The sequence below is a fragment of the Haliotis cracherodii genome, unplaced genomic scaffold (assembly GCF_022045235.1).
Source record: "Haliotis cracherodii isolate W230 unplaced genomic scaffold, xgHalCrac1.p SCAF_1, whole genome shotgun sequence".
Classification (NCBI taxonomy): domain Eukaryota; kingdom Metazoa; phylum Mollusca; class Gastropoda; order Lepetellida; family Haliotidae; genus Haliotis; species Haliotis cracherodii.
This window is the reverse complement of record NW_027266264.1, coordinates 6,106,076-6,119,424: the sequence shown is the minus strand read 5'-3', so window position 1 is coordinate 6,119,424 and position 13,349 is coordinate 6,106,076. Positions and strand designations below refer to the sequence as shown.

The 13,349-nt window shown below is 38.7% G+C and overlaps 1 protein-coding gene across 1 annotated transcript; it reads left to right on the top strand.

The window, feature by feature from the left end:
- Positions 1-316: 316 nt before the first annotated feature.
- On the top strand, positions 317-10,323 carry LOC139471785 (large ribosomal subunit protein uL4-like). Its single transcript, XM_071254280.1, has 9 exons — positions 317-386; positions 1,182-1,353; positions 1,684-1,929; positions 6,313-6,437; positions 7,311-7,440; positions 8,412-8,568; positions 8,786-8,869; positions 9,212-9,371; positions 10,145-10,323. Exons 1-9 carry the CDS (start codon positions 384-386, stop codon positions 10,241-10,243), a joined length of 1,176 nt encoding a protein of 391 aa, XP_071110381.1. The 5' UTR covers positions 317-383; the 3' UTR covers positions 10,244-10,323.
- Positions 10,324-13,349: the final 3,026 nt, after the last annotated feature.

Below are 13,349 nucleotides of genomic sequence, written 5' to 3'. Positions count from 1 at the left end.
GATGAGGGTGTTGTTGTTTTTAAAAATAAACATAAATTACATATTGTCTGTAAGAGAGATGTAAATGTTGTCCGAATTATAACAAATAGTGGTGCGGAAAGCAGCACACAAAGGCTACAAGCATGTTGAATAAATCCGCAAGAGAACAATATAGTTCTTAATATTAGGGGAATACTTGATACATTAGACTGACACAGAAACATAGATCAGCTTTATTATGACCCATTTAGGTGTGTAAATAAGCAACCCACCAGAATAGCGGAATAATATTGCGTGATTTTGACATATATAAATTTCGCCAATATCCTTCCGCCGTGCACCTACCATCATCCTTTTTCCGCTAAACCCCAATCGTGGTAGACACGAGGGTGAAATCAACCAACATGGTAAATTGTTTTTTGCGTATCATGCCCAATAAAAAGGACAGCAATACCCAAGCTACCAGCGACTAAGACGCTTGAGTTTTCATATCTGTATGATATTACCTGTTTAGGGTTTCACAGCGTTCTACTCTGAATAGTCGTAACTTGCCTGCCATATGCGCACGTGGACCTAGAAATGGCCGCCGTCATTTCAACTTGTTAGTTTTGAAGCGAATTTGTAAATAAACACCCTCATTAATCAGGAATAAGGAAGACTCCAATTTATTGGTCGCAGCAGTGTCGATTGTGATCTTCAATTCACACTTGCATCACGTTCGACTAAACTCAGTATGCTGACTTTGCACCGGCTTTCACGAACTCCTTCAGAACCCTAAACACATATAATATGGTGAAAATGTGTATAACCCCGGCTCCCAAACCATTCATCTTTTGTACAGCCAAATCTTCCCTTTGTAAATGTATTTTGTTAAGGCTAGTGAATTGCCCTTGGCGGCTGTTGATGTTTTTAGACCCGTTTTGGATGAAGTGCATTTTTAGTCAAGGATTTGTTGTACGTAAAGTTAAATGGTTTTGGAATGGAGATGTAAACATTGCCACGATATTCCTTAATTTTCACATTCAATCAGTGGATTTCCGATATTACGAGCGAAGCAGTACAATGTGATTCCGCAGGCATTCCCTCATGTGAGACACATTCTACCCGTCATTGCGAAACTGTCAATGCATTATTGAATCTATTATGCTTAATTTTACATTTTTGTTAACTTGATGCTAAACAAAGTTAACAATACATTACAGGCTGCTTCAAGACCGCTTATATCTGTGTACACAGAGAAGGGAGAAGCCTCTGGAACCAATGTCACTCTCCCAGCAGTCTTCCGTGCTCCCGTCAGGCCGGATATTGTCAACTTTGTGCACTTCCAGATGCTCATGAACACAAGACACCCATATGCAGTTTCAGAGAAAGCTGGTTAGTTGAATGTGGCCTCCCATTAATCAAATGCGCTTTCAGTCAGGGGTCTAATCATGTTAATACAACAAACTATATGAAGGATTGCACAGATAATCCCCTATATGTTGCCTTTAACAAAATGGCTCGGTCCAAAAGTTGGTGATAGGGGAAGGGCATTGATTTCTTCACATTTTAAGCCACATTATTATGTGCTTTTTGGCACATTAATTTCATGAATATTAAGAAAATGTACATTTCATAAGTTTCTTTACCCAACTTCAGAACATTTTACAGCATGACATAACCTTCTCAAAATGCAGTAATAGATGTTTTCCTTTCTCTTTACAGGCCACCAGACCTCTGCTGAGTCATGGGGTACTGGCCGTGCCGTCGCTCGTATTCCTCGTGTTCGAGGTGGCGGTACCCACAGGTCTGGCCAGGGTGCATTTGGCAACATGTGCAGAGGAGGCCGCATGTTTGCTCCTACCAAAACCTGGAGACGCTGGCACCGCAGGATCAACATCAACCAGCGCCGCTATGCCATGTGTTCCGCCATTGCTGCTACAGCCATCCCAGCAATTGTCATGTCCAAGGGTGGGTGTCATATGATAATGCCACTTACATATGTAAGATTTAGTTCATGTTTCACTTGAAATGCAAGATTATTTCATACAGCAAATGTACAGAGGATGATGATGTTTTTGGTCCGTGTTGTTGAATATCCTGAAAAAAAACCTAACCACTTCTGACTTTGTAACATTTGCTGTGTTCACACATTATCTGTTAGCAATGTTTGACATGTTCGGAGTACAGTTAATGCCTTGTGTTAAGTAAGCCTTGTATATTGAATAGTCTCATGCTTAAGTAGTGGATTGAATGTCCGTTCGCTTCAGTAGTCTCCCAAGGGACTTGAGAATAGGTCCCCGTCATCCTATGCTGGTCGTAAGAGGCGAAAAAATGGATCGGGTAGTCGTCCCAGGTGAATTGGTTGATAGCATGTCCTTGTAACCTAATGTGGATTGTTGCTCGCAATATTGATCACTGGATTGTTTGGTCCAGACTCAATATTTACATGCTGCCATCATTATTAAAGCCGGAATATTGCTGTGTGCGGCATTATACAACACACTTAAGTGTTTGGAGTTGGTTACAAAAAAACCTGAAATGGTATATGGTTTAAAACAAGCACTTGAAATATAAGACTACAAAACACATGCAGTGAATGTACATAGAATGATGATGTTTTTGGTCCGTGTTGTTGAATATCCTGAAAAAAAAACCTAACCATTTCTGACTTTGTAACATTTGCTGTGTTCACACATTATCTGTTAGCAATGTTTGACATGTTCGGAGTACAGTTAATGCTTTGTGTTAAGTAAGCCTTGTATATTGAATAGTCTCATGCCTAAGTAGTGGATTGAATGAAGCAGTGGATTGAATGTCATCCACTTCAGTAGTCTCCCAAAGGACTTGAGAATAGGTCCCCATCATCCTATGCTGGTCGTAAGAGGCGAAAAAATGGATCGGGTAGTCGTCCCAGGTGAATTGGTTGATAGCATGTCCTTGTAACCTAATGTGGATTGTTGCTCGCAATATTGATCACTGGATTGTTTGGTCCAAACTCAATATTTACATGCTGCCATCATTATCAAAGCTGGAATATAGATGTGTGCGGCATTGGAGTTGGTTACAAAAAAACCTGAAATGGTATATGGTTTAAAACAAGCACTTGAAATATAAGACTACGAAACACATGCAGTGAATGTACAGAGAATGATGATTTTTTTGGTCCGTGTTGTTGAGTATCCTGAAAAAAAACCTAACCACTTCTGACTTTGTAACATTTGCTGTGGTCACACATTATCTGTTAGCAATGTTTGACATGTTCGGAGTACAGTTAAATGAGTTAATGCCTTGTGTTAAGTAAGCCTTGTATATTGAAAAGTCTCATGCTTAAGTAGTGGATTGAATGTCATCCGCTTCAGTAGTCTCCCAAGGGACTTGAGAATAGGTCCCCGTCATCCTATGCTGGTCGTAAGAGGCAAAACAAAATGGATCGGGTAGTCGTCCCAGGTGAATTGGTTGATAACATGTCCTCGTAACCTAATGTGGATTGTTGCTCGCAATATTGATCACTGGATTGTTTGGTCCAAACTCAATATTTACATGCTGCCATCATTATTAAAGCTGGAATATTGCTGTGTGTGGAGTTACCCAAACCTGAAGTTGGTTACCCAAAAAATCCCTGAAATGGTATATGAAATTTAAAACTATTACACACATGCAGTGAATGTACAGAGGATGATGATGTTTTTGGTCCGTGTTGTTGAGTATCCTGAAAAAAAACCTAACCACTTCTGACTTTGTAACATTTGCTGTGGTAACTTGTTCAGGCAGTTAGTATACGGATTTGTCCATAGGCCAATAAAATGAAGGATTTGTTAATATATGGAAAATTAACTCCTAGTAAATGAAATCAAATATTGCAAATAATCAATGTACGCAAATCCCATCGGTCACAAATGGCGTGATTGGCAAATGAATGTCCCCAACATCCTTAGGCTTGTCACACTAGATATCTAAACAAAGGATCAGCAGTAGAAACTGTTTGTCCACTTGTCTTTATAAATATAACATAGCAAAATCCTAAAGAAATGGTGAATTTCTACTGGTCATATGACACCTTAACTATTGGGCAGTTTTGCAAGGACTATAGGAATAGTACCAATTTCTAAAGTTGAGGATGTGACTGGACATCATGGCCAACAGTGTGGATGTAAGCTCATTCCATCCTGCACTGGTTATCTGCAGGCTCTAATCTTGTTATAGTGACCACAGCATTCAAGTTCCTCAGACAGTTTCAGAGGTGACATCTTGACATTGTGAGTGGGGACAAGTACTACCATGTTTCAATTGAAATGCACGACCACTAGTACTACAGGCATACAGCGAATGTACATAGAATGATGATGTTTTTGGTCCGTGTTGTTGATAATCCTGAAAAAAAACCTAACCACTTCTGACTTTGTTACATTTGCTGTTCACAATGCTTAAATTGTTCCAAGTTTAGGTAACTATATGTTAAATAAGTCTTATATGTTAAATAAGTCTTGTATAGTGAATATCATCTGAAGCGCTGTATCTCCCTTTATCAACTTAGACTTCGAGAGGGGATTCTGATTGAAAACAGATCTCCAGCAGCTCTCCAGCAGCTATCCTGGTCATTAGAGGCGACCAAATAGATCGGGTGGTCAATCTTGGAAACTTGGTTGATGGTGTGTCCTCGTACCATAATTCTCACAATATTAACTGCTGGATTTTCTGGTCCAGACTCAAATATGTACAGGATGCCATCATATTTTGGGATTATCACTAAGTGCGATGTTACAAAACAAACTTAAGTGTTTGGCGTTCGTTTTATAAACTTTAAAATGGTCTTTGGTTTAATAAAAAGTTATAGATTAATGAGCAGTCATGAATTAGAGTTGTAAATTTTTTCACTTACATTCTTAGCGTTGAACCCCACTTCTGACTGTTACCTTTGCTGAATTACAGTGTTAAATCTGGTTTGGTTACTAGCTGTTACCCTGCTATGGAGAACTGATTTCCCTCAAAACAGTAGTAAAAATGAACTTGCCATGATGTCCGCATTGTGAAGTAATGATTCAATGGTAAGCAAGTGATGTTCCTTCTTTTCTGGTTAATTTATGATATTTCCTTGCTTATTTGGTACAAGCAGCTCCGAAATGGGGTGATAACGCCAAATGAGTGGCATGTCCCAGTGTTAGTTTGCTGTTAACGTGCCTAACAGTAATGTGCAAACAAATCTTATGATGGAATTCATTTGCAAAAGTAGTCCCTCAGTATCCTGTGCGAGCCAAGAGCGACTAACAATTTCGAGCAGTGTCCTATCTGACATGACCAACCGTCGGCGTTAGAAACTGGCTCTAGTCCTATAGTCCTTGCCAAACTGCCCAATAGTTAAGGTATCATAAGGACTAGTAGAAATTTGCCATTTTTAAGGGGTTTGCTATGTTATCATTATAAGGACTAGTGGACTAAAATGGTATAGTTTCTACCACTGGCTGTGTGGATTTGTCATCCTCCAAGGGTCATGATTTGCGATGGATTAAGAGTAAGACAAGGTCCAAGCACTTGCTTGAAAGGGGAGATGATGTGGTCATACTTGGTGACATTGAGGTGTTGCTCATAATATCAAACACTGATTTGTTTATTACTGACAGGCCTCTGAACTTATTCCTGACAACAACAAACAAAATAGACTTATGTGATGGAGCTAATTTTTCTTGAAGGAATTCATATCCAGAGTTTTATGTCCGCTTTATTTTGTGGTTCCAAAAGATGGATTTATGTAATGCCCCCGACTCCCCAGCAGGGTACATATGATCTGTATCCCAATCTGATCAGACGAATGTTTCACTTAAAATACAGCAAATGTACAGAGGATGATGATGTTTTTGGTCCGTGTTGTTGATTATCCTGAAAAAAAAACCTAACCACTTCTGACTTTGTCATATTTGCTGTATAAGTATTGAAACTGTTAGTATCATTTATTTCCCCCTTTCCAGGGTTGACCTGCAGTGTTCATTCAAAATTGTTTGATGGCTTGAGTACACCATGTCAGCAGATAGACGTGAGACATGGATCACTTTGTTTTTTAACACCGCACTCAGCAATATTTCATCTCTTTGATGACAGTCTGTAAATTATCGAGTCAGGACCAGACAATCCAGTGATTGATATCATGAGCATCAATCTACACAGTTGGGATTCAGTTACTTGAATCAACCAAGCCAGCGAGCATGACCAACAGATCCCGTTAGTCACATCTTACGACAAGCATAGTCTCCTTTTACGACAAGCATGAGTTGCTGGAGACCAATTCTAACCCGGTTCAGATCATTTTTGTATCAGATAATTTCTACTATCAGTGATGATTTATGATTCGCATTGCAGGTCACCGTATCGAGGAAATCCCCGAGGTACCACTGGTCGTGAGTGACAAAGTGGAGGAGATCAAGAAGACTAAGGAGGCAGTCGGACTTCTCAAGAGGGTCAAAGCCTGGACAGACATTCAGAAAGCAAGTCAAAAGTTTCAAATTAGCAAACATTTCTGGTGTCACCCACCCTGGTATTGCTGGAATATTGTTAAAAGCGGCGTAAAACCGTACTCGCTCACTCACTCAAATTAGCAAAATTGCTATTTATAGTTTTCATTTGATAAAAGGTTTTGTCTTCCATCAATTTTTTATATGCTTTTCATAGATGGCTTCAGGATTACATATTTCCATAGTTTTAACACAAAATATTTCATTGGTTGTTTTATTTATCGTTTCATCAGCTGATTAAGTGTTTTTGCATGAAATCAGTATTAGACAGTCACATGTGCTGTGATGCATCAAGTATGTGTTAGTTACACCAGTGAGGCCACGGGTGGCGGTGGCCCAGTTGTCTAAGGCGCCGCAATTCGCTGTGCAGAGTTGCGTCCCTTGGACACTCCAGAAACCTATGATTGTGGGTTCGATTCCCAGTCCACCCCGATTATGTTTCTAGTTTTGTCAGCACCATACCCATGCTCGTGGGTTTCACCGAAGTGGTAATCGTCCGAGACCTGCGTCACTTCGAGCTTTTCTCCCACATTAAGCTGGCACGCCGTGATATAACTGGAATACTAATAAAAGTGGCGTTAAACCCAACCCAACTCACTCACTAGTTACACCAGTATGAGCTTTTGATATCATTTAGCACTACAAATTTAGTGAAGTGAAAAATCGTTTTACAGACAATGTGCCAAGAGTGATGATGTCTTTGGTCCGTGTTGTTGAACTATTTGAAAAAAAAAACTTACCACTTCTGACTTGTCACATTTGTTTTCATGTTTTGGCAGTTTATCATGTTGCCGTCCTTGCCCTGTTCCTGCTTCCATGTATGTTAAAAACATTTCTCTTCACCAGGTATACAGTTCCAAGCGGTTCCGTGCTGGCAAGGGAAAAATGAGGAACAGGCGACGTGTCCAGCGCAGGGGTCCTCTCGTCATATACAACCAAGACAATGGTATCTCCAGAGCTTTCAGAAACATCCCAGGTGTGTATGTCTGCAGGTGGAAGTTGTGAGGGAGTGTGTACCATCAAGTTCCAATGACTGACTTGTCTGACACGATATTTTGCATCAACCTTGTTGACTAATGTTAAGATATCAATACGTCCCCACTGCATGTTAAAGTGGCTGCAGCTACTACTGCTGTTTACGCTTTTAGCAAACTTCACCCGTATTTGTGCAAAAAAAACATTCCTTGTAGAGTCTGCATGGAGGGGAACATTTTGAACATTTTGAAGGTTCCAGTCCAGTTGTAAATGTAATTTAGTGTTTTGGGAAAAAATCAAGATATTGACAAGATATTAACGCCATCATTAACGGCTAGACTGATCTGCATCATAAAATATGGGTTAGATGATTGCGGTACACACCATTGGCCATATCCAACTAGTCCGCGTCTCATTTCGTACTGGTGGTTATGTAAAATAAGTAAGTTTTGGAATAGAACAACTACTGGTCGTCTTCTGTTGGCCATGTCCATCCCACGTCTGTTCATGCCTGTGCAGTTCAAAATAGCATCAGCCCCATGAATAGGATTGACTAATGGGTTTGTTCACACTATTGCATTTGTTTTGCAATAGTATTGCTATAGCTATCAACCAACTTTAAGGTCATACATGTTCCTCCCTGTCACTACTCAAACGTCAGGAAAGTATCTCTAATCTGAAGTTGCAATCCTTGCTAACCATCCAGCTTAGAAATTACCATGATATATGTATTAACTAATTGCTACTATTTAGACCATGATAAGTGTGCCTATTATCAACGAATTCCTATCGATATAGTACCCCGTCGGAAAGCGAACAATTGCGATAGTTTGTTCCACTCCTAAATACTATGTAACTTAATGTTGTTTGCCTTGATGACATTTCTATATTCATGTTATTCAGAATATTCACTGTTTATTGCTAGACCAATGCTTGCATCATTGTCATATACTATTTGGTTTTCTTGTTCAGGTGTCACTCTCATCAACGTTGCAAGGTTGAATCTTCTAAAAATAGCACCTGGTGGTCACGTGGGAAGATTCTGTGTGTGGACTGAATCAGCATTGAAAAAGTTGGACAGTCTTTATGGAACATGGCGCAAACCTTCAGCTGTCAAAAACAACTACAAGTGAGTTGTTTTTCTACATAGAGAGGAAATGGTGCTCCTTCAGTCAGTTTGACAAACCAGTTTCTCTATAGGCAAAATATGATGATGTCTTTGGTCCGTGTTGTTGAATATTATGAAAATTAACTTATAACCACTTCTGATTTTGCCTTGTAAAAGTGAATCTATCACAATGCCATGCTTTAGTAAGCATTGAGTACTATATGCATGTTTGTTTCAGCCTGCCCATGCCAGTGATGAACAACACAGACCTGTCCCGACTCCTGAGAAGCAGCGAGATCCAGTCTGTTGTCAGGGCTCCCAAGTAAGTTCACTGGGTGCATTCCAAGGGCTGTCCTCAAGCAGATTAGATTCAATGTGTCTGAAATGTCTCAAACTATCACATGGGAAACCAGGGTTAGAACTGGTAGCCAGCAGATTATGTTAGTCACAAAAGACATAATGGATTGGTCAAGCTTGTTTGATTGCATAACATCTTCCTCAAATGGTATGGATCGTCTCATATTACTGATCACTGGATTGTCTGGTCCAGATTTGATTATTCATAGGCTGTCTTCAAATAGCTGAAATATGGCTGAGGCACTAAACAAACAAGAACACAATTTAATGATTTGGTGTTCATTTCCTTGTACATTCCTACTTGTAGGCATGATACAGACAGGAGAGTTTTGAAGAAGAATCCATTGAAGAACTACCGTGTGATGGTTCGACTTAACCCCTACGCTGCAGTCCAGAAGAAGGCATCTGCAAACACTGAAGCTGTTCGTAGGCGCAAGAAACAAGAAATTCTCAACAAAAAACGTGGGGTAAGTCTACCTGCGCCTTTTGTGTTGTATTCAAACTTCGAAGATTTTTCAGTGGTTTGGCTCTGCTGGAAGAATTTAGAACTTTCACAGAATTATTTGAAATACCTGAATATAACACTTATCACTTCTGACTCAAATATAGTTATAATAGCCCTATAATATAATAGAGCTTTCTACGCCGGGCATTTGAAATTGTCACTGGAAGTCATGACCGAATCCTGTTTCCACGTCCACGTAGTGGTCATCAATTTCAAAGTAGTTTTCAGTCAGGATTCGAAATTTAAGGAAGCCAACCACTCTCGAGAAGTGTGTATTTCCTTGTTGGAAATGTTGACTACCACTTTCATTTTGGTGGGAAAGTCTGTGGCAGGTCATTTGGTTGATACATGTCATTGTATCCCAGTTGTGTAGATGGATGCTCAACCTGTGAAGATCCAGAGTGGAATAGGTCTATGCTTGTCGAAAGAGGCGACTAATGGGATCGGGTATCAGGCTCGTTGACTTGGTTAATGTTCATGATGTCAATCACTGGATTGTCTGTTCCAGACTTGATTATTTACATACTGCCATCATATAGCTGAAATATTGCTGAGTTTGTTAAACAACAAACAAAAGATGGATACTTGTGTCATTCACTGGATTGTCTGGTCCAGATTCAGTTATCTATTGACTTCCGTCATTGCTGGAACATTGCTAGATGCTGCATTAGTTTGCATATTGATTTTGCTTAGAACTTAAGCCATTGTTAAAATCATACAATTATATTATTTCAGATAAAAGCCCCAATTGAGAAGCTGCCCAAGGGCAGGGCTGCTGCTGCCAAGACCAAGCGTCTTTCCAAGAAAGGACGCAAGGGTGGCAAGAAAAAATAAGCTCAACCGTAAATGCTGAGGGCAGCCACAATGTTATGGCCCTGTAAGCAGTGTTGAGAATAAAAAAAATTATTCTTAAATGTTTTCTTTTTATTTTCTTACAAATCGCAAGTACACAGAACTGACATTGCAAATTGTGGCCATACTTTCCACATCCAAAGCTTCTATACCAGGTGAACTGTGTTCTCAGGACTTAAATGAAAGCAACAGAACCCTTTCTATATCTGTCTGCTAAAAGAGTTGATTGACCAATTCTGACTGTCGTGAGCATGTGTTAATGAATCACTATCAAATGGTGCTGACACCTGGTGTTCATGAAAGGTAAGCATATCCTGCCCCATCAATGGCACCTGTCAAACACATGGGCAATATATAGTACAAGTCAAAATAGGGAATTGCATTGGATGTCATTTTGTCACTGACACGTCACTTGGAAATGACCACCATAAAACCTTTTTACATGCTTTAAAAGGTGACTATGCTTGTCTAAGGCAACTAACGTTATTGTGTCGTCAGGCCTGCTGACTTGGCAAATGCATGCCATCATATCCCAATTGTGTGGGTCGAAGCTCATGTCAATCAGTGGAATGTCTGGTCCAGATTCGATTTACAGTGACATCAGTTGGCTGGAATATTGCTGAGCATGGCGTTAAACAACAAACTGAGGCCTTGCTCAAACAAATTTAGAAGTGTCCTAAACGTTTCTTTGAAATCTTGGTAGAAAGAGCATGCGCCATTGTACCTCAGAAGTTGTGAATGTTGACCCCAAAAAGGTCTGAGCTGCTGGAATCTTCCACAACACAAAGGAAAAGTTAACTACATGTATTGCAAAGTTGAAGTCATCCCTCTGGTCAGTCTTGTGGAGAGGTTTTTGCCACTCTGAATCTTTTATGCATAGATCAAAGTATGAAAGAGAAGACAGTTGCACTGACTTCTTATTCAGGTGGGTAAATCATTGGACGGAAATTGGCCATTTGATGGTTATTGAAAGATATCAGAATGATATACCCGAGGCTCAAGTTCAGTTTCTTGGCCAAATTATGATGTCTTGACTCCTGATTCATATGCATGAAGAAATAAATTTTGAGAACTACCATGTTCTGACTTATACCAGCAATTTGGTAGTCTCAGAATTTTGCTCGATAATGAACACTTCTTTTCTTTTTTAAACATGAAAGAACTAATGAAAAGTTCCTTTCCCAGTTACCAGGTATGAATGTGAAAGTTTAGGTCATGAATTGCTGAATTTCCACATACATATAGAATGTGGTGTTGATTCATGTATCAGCACCATGAGAAGTTCCAACTTGGTCCACAGCTGATTTTTGACCTTTTTCATATAACTAATACATTCAGGGAGAAAGTCCAGAATGATACTGGTGTCCCTATCGGATATGTAGAAAGTTGAAGTTTCATCAGCATTATACCAGGTTCTACAGTAACTGTCGTACAACAGACAGATGTGTCTAACTTGACAATCCAGCTAGGGTTTTGTATAACTACAGGCATGTGATATTTCTGTTGAAAGTCTAGTTATGTCCTTTGATCTGTCTTTTTTCCCCAAGTTCGATACAATAACTGGAAAAAAAGGTTTTCAGCGTTAGAAATGTTTACTAGTCCTTGCCAAACTGCCCAATAGTTAAGGTAAAGTATCCTAAAGTACTCACGGAAATGAACAAAAACTGTTTTTCTCAATTTAAAAATCGACACAAAGCGTTACGTAGCTGTAAATACGAAATAACAAAACAACTGGAAAAGTACTAGTCTGGATTTGCTAGTTTGATCTCAGTGAACAATACAAAATGTACTTTACAGGAGGTAATTTGTCGGCACTTTCAACATTCAAAAATAAAAGTCCAAATTGACATAGCAGAAACAGACTATAGGCATTATGCACCTGTTCTCACCCTTCACCTGGTTCTGCCCTGTTTCACAATAGTCTGTATATTCACATTTTTACACTTTTACGTGTAAAAAGGCACAAAAACATTTAATACGCTGTATTTGTGCCATGGCCCAATTAGTACTAATTAAGTTGTTTGAATATTTACATAGTTTGTATATTAACTGCATTTATTAAAGATCTGAGGTCGAAAAAACAGTGTTTTTTTATTTCCGTGAGTACTTTAGTAGAAATATTCCATTATTTAGGGTTTTACTGTATGTTATCATTATAAGGACTAGTGGACTAAAAATGTTCTGGTTTTGTAGCTTCAATTTTACTGTTGTCTTTAAATCACATGCCTGTAGGTACTACATAAACTTGTCAAGTTTTCATTCACACATTCAACATTATGTACCAAAGTTTCTATGGGAGGGCTTGTTTTGTGTACACACTTTTTACCAGTAACGACGTAAACCAAGAAGTAATCTGTCGCATTACAATAAAAATACCAAGACATTCTTCAGTACAGGTTTATACCTTTAATACATAAAAAGATTTGTTACAATATACGTAAACACAAAGACCTGTAAACAAAATGGTCAAAGGATGTAAATATACACATAATATCAATGTTCACAATCCTCTCTTTCCCCCTTAATAATCACTTTTAGACAAAGGACTATCTCTCTGAACAAAGATACTGTATTGATTGGTTTATGGCTAAACAAATATACCAACCATATGTTAATATGAAATTCTCATCTCTTATAACATTGCTTGATGGTTTTCAAAGTATCAAAGATGTATCTTATGGAACAATTACAAGTGAAAATGTAGACTGGTTTCAATTTTTCAGTAAATATAGTCATAATGTCGCTCTTTACCAGAACAAGTAATAAACACAGAAACCAATTTCAAACCTAACGAGTAACATTTTTATCTAACCATTATAATTCATTCCTTGAATTTACAATTTAATACACTAAGAAAGTAAACATATATGTTGAAATATTTGAGACAAAACTTTCAAGAAAGTTCATTGTTTCTGATGGTGTTTATGTTGGATACTTGGAGCTCATCCAGTACATTTGGCTTTGATGTCAAAATTCTCAAATAACTGGAATAATAAAACACAGAACTGGATGAATATACATGTACATGCATTGAATTATATCAAAAGTCAAATTTACAGATTCTGTGGAAGTAACATAGAATTTAAAC

Excerpts from the sequence above, each read along its gene's own strand:
- LOC139471785 (XM_071254280.1), top strand. Across the intron at positions 1,930-6,312 it reads AGCAATTGTCATGTCCAAGG|GTCACCGTATCGAGGAAATC; the intron begins GTGGGTGTCATA and ends TTCGCATTGCAG. Across the intron at positions 6,438-7,310 it reads CCTGGACAGACATTCAGAAA|GTATACAGTTCCAAGCGGTT; the intron begins GCAAGTCAAAAG and ends TCTCTTCACCAG.